Raw genomic sequence first — 6,292 nt, 5'->3', positions numbered from 1 at the left:
TAGCACAGACTAGGCCCTCCTGCTTTATTATGTTGTAGATAGGGGCAGTGACCCTTTCATTCAGGATCCTAGAAGGCAGCTAATGGAGTCCAAAATATCTAACAGGTAGGAAAATGGCCCGCTACAGAGGGCCTCAGGAAAGATGGCTGCCGGGTGTCGCGGTCCGGCTCTAACTGCGGATCGACATTAATATTCCTCTCAGTATGTATGGAGGTGGCATTTCCCAAACAGGGCAAAGGTATTGGGTCACTTAAGAAGGACCGGCCAGAACTCCCATATGGGCCTAGTGTAACCGGAATAATACCGATGTTGATCCCGAAGCAACAAGCGGGCCGGGTCCCACACCTTATAAGAGCAACCAAGTCAATCTACCTCCATTTGAGTGTTAAGAGTGGAAACTAATGGAAGAAACGTATTTGTGTATGTCTGCTATAAAGCACAGTATCACCTTATCAATATGTGTATGAGCGGGCCCTGTGTTTGGGACACGAATATTATGACAGTTGTAGAAACAAAAGTTTCTGGCGCCCATTATTATACATCTGTGCTACCTTACCCCCCAGCCGCCTGAGTTAAGGTCACCCATGCCGTGTAGACAACCATTGCACAACGATGTAAACTTTATAGGAGCCGGGCAGGGAGGTTACATTTGGCGCCCAACGTGGAGTCCAGCAAGCAAGAGACAGAGAGAAGAAGACTGTGTGTGTTTTGCCCATTGTGTGTGTATGTAGATTTATATACTACGCCAGGCAAATAACAACATAATAATATACACACACACACACACAAATATAAAAACATACATACATGCATGTACATACACATAGATCTATCTCGACAGATATTGCGAGAAAGATTGATGGAGATAGTCTACACATTGCGATAGCGCCGATGTGATGTTACAGAAACCCAGTTGTCTTTCAATAGGGCTCCAACACGATCACAGTTTATAAAAAAAGCGCCATAGAGATAAATAATATGGTAAAGATTGATAACACCAACACGGAAATATATGTTACAAACTCCACACATTGATGTGTTTCATAGCAATAACATGATAGAATTACGATGTACTGTTTGTACATATAAAACTTCTGTGCATTGTCCGTGGTCGGAAAGACGTGGTGTCCCAACATAGCGTGCCTCGGGGGGATAACCGCTCTATATTATGCCCAGAAGGAACGTTGCACTACATTCTACAAGGTCTAAGACTAAGCAGCTGGATGGAAGGCAAAGTGGCACGTAACACAACAGTGTTAGTAACCATTTAGGTGGTGTAGCATTGGGTGGAGTTGATCTGTTAATGCTCGAAGGTAGGACACATCTCACACCTTGGGAAGCTAAACTACGTCTAATGTGCCCCCACAATCCACACTCGACTACTTCTAGGCAACTTACATAGAAGTCCTGCTCACAAGTATTAACCTGGACCGACGAGACATCGCTGCACGAGCAACTCCGAGACAGTTTCTCAATTAAGGTCTCTCGGAGGATGTCAAGCAACGGCCAGCTGTGCTTTTCCGAGGCTGGCTGCGTGGGCTTCTTTCCAGGGCACAAATGGAGAAGGTTGGTGTCACACAAGGGGGTGGACATGATCATGGAGACTAATTATGCAGCAATTTCTGGGTCTTACAGTGCTACTCTGTCCCAATGATCTTTCCTCCACAATGATCACACTTCGAGGGGTCTTATGCTAAAGCACAATAACCAGTGTTCGACAAACCTATACATTTGCACGCCCCGGGCGAGTGGATTTAACATCGTGGCGAGCTCTTATTGGCCCAAGCAACACACGTGTGGTACTAGGTGGCGAGTAGATTTTTTTGTTCGGCGAGTAGATTTTTTGGTAATTTGTCGACTACTGTAAATAACTATAGCTATACAGTACGACATGGTATAAACCATTGAATCAGTGCCATACTAAGCAATTCTTTATATTTATCAGGGATACTTCTCCCTTATACGTAGCTCAACTTTTTTTTTTTTTAACCACTTTTGCATTTTCTACCTGAAAAAAAATAAAAAAAAAGGGTTCCCTTACCTTAAAAGGATTACTCTAAGGCTGCGCTTATAGAGTCCTGCGACGGCAACGCAACGTCGCTCCGAAACAAATACATGCATTCCGTCGCAAGCGCTTATAGTAAGCGCGACAGCGACCAAACATGTTGAAGCACATGTTGAAGCCGGGTAAATTTTATTTTTTAGAGACAGTCGCCACATGTGACTGTCTCTAAACCAATCAAATTGCGCAGCCCGCCCCTTTTAGTGACGTCACTGGCATTGTCGCCAGCGACGTCGCTAAAAATAAAATTACAACTTTCGCCAGTGGCGACGGGTGACGTCATCGGTCGCGTCGCCAGCACAATAAGAGCGCGGCCTTAGGCGGCAAATTAATTTTAAAGCTTTTTTTTTTTAAATATAAAATTGAAGCAGGGGTTTTTCGGAACTGTCCCCCCTACTTCTGGAGATATTTACCTCCGAACTAGGTGCCGGTAGCTGCTCCGGTTCAGCAAGCAGGGCTTTTAAGTTTGAAGCTCCCACGTCACATGGGCCAAGTCGCTCCAATGACGTCACAGCTTCCTATTGGCCCGCAGGCCAGGAAATATCTGAAGAGCGGACATTTTGTGAACCCCGATAGCCGAGGAGAGCGGCAACTGGCACCTAATGTGTAGGTAAGTATCTCCGCAAGCAGGGGGTCCCCGGAGCGGAAATTAATGGGATTCAGTTCCGGAGACCCCCTGCTTCAAATATACAGTATAAATATATATAAATAAATGTAAAAGGATTCGCCAAAAAAAAAATCCACCGCCTTGGATTGCCTTTTAAATGCAAGTCTAGATATACAGATCTTTCTCATTTAGTCTTAGTTCTGTTTGTTAGGGGCTTTTGTATGTTTGTCGGTGAGCTCAGTGGTATTTTAAGGGGCCCTCCACCAACTTGTCTTTTCACTCATGATTCTCCAAAACGACCTTATTATATGCATCCCCAAGAATAAATGGTAAAAAATAAATCAGGTGGTGTTTTGGTAGTTGTTCAGCTGTACTTAATCAGTGCTGATACTTCAAATGTATCCTACTACTGCCACCATTGCAGGCACCTCATTATAATGTCAGGATCCTATGACCCAAGACAGACACAAGGGTTTCTGGCTTCAGTAAAATCTTAATGTAACAATTAGGACATCAACGTCACTGACGTTTTGGGACCTAAAGCAATTGTTTTGCTTACTTACATCCTGATTTTACACTTAATCTTACAGATTGCATTCCCTATATAGACTTGCAGAAGATACCCAACTTCACTTAAAGCAAAAATGTATCATTTGTAAGCTAGATGAATATGCTACCGTTAAGTGGCAGAATCGTAGGGGAATTGCTAAAATAAATGTCCATTTACAAAAATTGACTATGCCATCTGCCTTTGAACACAAACCACTGTAGATTCAACCCCAGCTTTTTTAAATTAAACCGTTGTGATGCTGGAGGGGAATAAAAATCATTTAAGGGACAATGGTTGCAGTTATGTTGTTGGCAGTGGGCGAGCCATGTTACCATGTGTGCCAGCTCTTTGCGATCTTGGGTAAAGTCATTTTTAAAGCACAACAAAAAAGTTACCTTGTGAGCTGTGTTCTGAGCACAGATTTATTTTGGCTACATAAACACAAATTAGAATTGTCACGCTCTTTAAAAAAAAAAAAACATATTACAGGCATCATTGGCAATGGATGGATTTAAACATCTTAATTATTTGTAATATATATATTTTAGCCTACCTAAACGGGAACCTTGCTGACGAGCGATTTCATGGTTTCTTGGGAGGTTACAATGGCTACTGACGACATTCTTAATGGTGAGCCAATCCGTACGGACCTCTTCATGAATATGGGCAGGAGTCTCGGCGCGCATATTTGTTCTCATCGTGACATCACCGAAGACGCTCTCCAAGATTCCGGTCCCAAGCCATGAAGAGGTCGGTACGAATTGGCTTCCCGCTAAGAAAATCCCCGACAGCCAATTTAACCTTCAGAGAAAATGAAATTACTAGACAACCAAGGTCTGACAGATGAAAGATAGAGCAGGACAGGCTGTGGAAGCATCGTGATAACATGATCTCTTTTATTGTGATGGGCAGACGGGCTGGGCAAAGTGGTTCTCATCTGCCGTCAAATTCTGTGTGTGTACATAGCCCCGAACAACAAAAGAAGTCCTCTTCCATTCATGGAAGACAACCTCCCCTTGAATAGAGCTCTACAAAATAATGGGGTTCAATGGACGTCACAAGGCGGGGAGTCCTAGTGGTGCCCAGTGGACGTTACTTGGGCGCCCTAAACGTTAGAGCAGCACAGGTTGTAAGATGTCGCGTTAACCAAAGCAAACAAGGACTGGTGCTACTCACATAGAAAGCTTGCTCCCGCAGCGAGGGCGTGTCCGGCGGGCTGGGGTTGTATGTGGAGAACCTCTTGTTCACGGTGGAGGATTTGTTAACGGTGCTGGCAGCAGAGGGCTGATCATCTTTGTCGAACGGACTGTAAGGGAAGTGGGGGGGGGGGGAGGATTATTACCAGGCTGGCAGTTTCTGGTCAGTGTTGGTTGAGCTTAGTCTTTAATGTATGGGTCGTTGCATCCTGTAAAATGTGCTTATTATCATCATTTATTTATAAGGTGCCAACATTCTCAGTAGCGTAGTACAATGGAAGCGTGACCGACAATATCAACTCCATTACATATGTTTTTATTCCACCAGAAAACCACAGAACTAACTTCAGAGGGACCAGCAAAGCAGGTGAATAGTACAGTGCTGACAGTGTATGCAGCGCTGTACTTAGACTTGAGCCTCTGCTCTGAAGAGCTTACAATCGTATTTCGAACATGGATTCACCACCTGTTCGAAGCTGTGTTCTTCCCGCTGAGCTGCCCCTTCTCCCCTTCTAAATATCCCCCTTCTGCCCATCTATATCCCCCCCTCATTGTCTAGTTCCGAGGGATCAGATGTTTGAGATTTGACTTATCTGGAGCACCGCGGTTTTATCGGCACAAACCTGCAAATCATCTCCATTCAAACGCCGGATCCGGTTTGGTGTGAGGGCCGCATGGAGCATTGCATGGAGCATTGCATGGAGCTTTGCATGGAGCTTTGCATGAAGCATTGCATGGAGCGCCGCATGGAGCGCCGCATGGAGCGCCGCATGGGGCATTGCATGGGGCATTGCATGGGGCACCGCATGGAGCGCTGCATGGAGCGCAGCATGGATCATTGCATGGGGCATTGCATGGGGCATTGCATGGGGCATTGCATGGGGCACCGCATGGAGCATTGCATGGAGCGCCACTGTCCCTCCCTCCCCCCCTTCTGTCCACTGTCCCTCCCCCCCCTCCTGTCCACTGCCCCCCCGTCCTGTCCACTGTCCCTCCCCCCCTCCTGTCCACTGTCCCTCCCTCCCTCTGGAGCGGGGGGGGGGGGAACGGAGAAAGAGGGGGAGCACAGAAATAGGGGGAGAGGAGGGAGCGGGAAATTTAACTCCCGGGCAATGCCGGGTCTCTCAGCTAGTAATATATATTCTCTCTAACTGTGCTGCAGTGTCTTGTATATAATGTATACCCTGCTCACTTATGTAACTGTATTTGTAACTATGTATTATTTGTCATTTTAACTCAGGACATGCGTGAGAACGAGAGGTAACTCTCAATGTATTACTTCCTGGTAACACATTGTATAAATAAATAAATATATATCCCCGCCCTCCCCACTTTAAACCACTCCCCCACTCTCCCGCTCCCCCACTCCCTCCTCGCTTTATACCGCTCCCCCACTCCCTCCTCGCTTTATACCGCTCCCCCACTCTCCCGCTCCCCCCTCCCTCCCCGCTTTATACCGCTCCCCCCTCATTATACCGCTCCCCCCTCTCTCCCTGCTTTATACCGCTCCCTCACTCTCTCCCCACTTTATACCGCTCCCCCACTCTCTCCCCTCATTATACCGCTCCCCCCTCTCTCCCCGCTTTATACCGCTCCCCCACTCTCTCCCCGCTTTATACCGCTCCCCCACTCTCTCCCCTCATTATACTGCTCCCCCCTCTCTCCCCGCTTTATACCACTCCCCCACTCTCTCCCCGCTTTATACCGCTCCCCCACTCCCTCCTCGCTTTATACCGCTCCCCCACTCTCTCCCCTCTTTATATCGCTCCCCCACTCTCTCCCCACTTTATACCGCTCCCCCACTCCATGAAAGTGACCCCCGGCTCCCTGCTACGCTCTGATTTAATGCATTGTCTCAGAAAATTGCTCCCAACTCT

General features: G+C 46.8%; 1 protein-coding gene across 1 annotated transcript in view; it reads right to left on the bottom strand.

Moving 5' to 3' along the window:
- Positions 1-6,292, bottom strand: part of RIPOR1 (RHO family interacting cell polarization regulator 1) — a 114,414-nt gene that overhangs the window by 28,461 nt on the left and 79,661 nt on the right. Inside the window, 2 exon segments of the mRNA XM_075577107.1 lie at positions 1,399-1,542; positions 4,396-4,525. Coding sequence (XP_075433222.1) covers positions 1,399-1,542; positions 4,396-4,525 — 274 coding nt within the window.

The sequence above is a fragment of the Ascaphus truei genome, chromosome 19 (assembly GCF_040206685.1).
Source record: "Ascaphus truei isolate aAscTru1 chromosome 19, aAscTru1.hap1, whole genome shotgun sequence".
NCBI lineage: Eukaryota > Metazoa > Chordata > Amphibia > Anura > Ascaphidae > Ascaphus > Ascaphus truei.
Note: the sequence above shows the minus strand (reverse complement) of the source record. Positions and strands in the feature narration are given on the sequence as shown.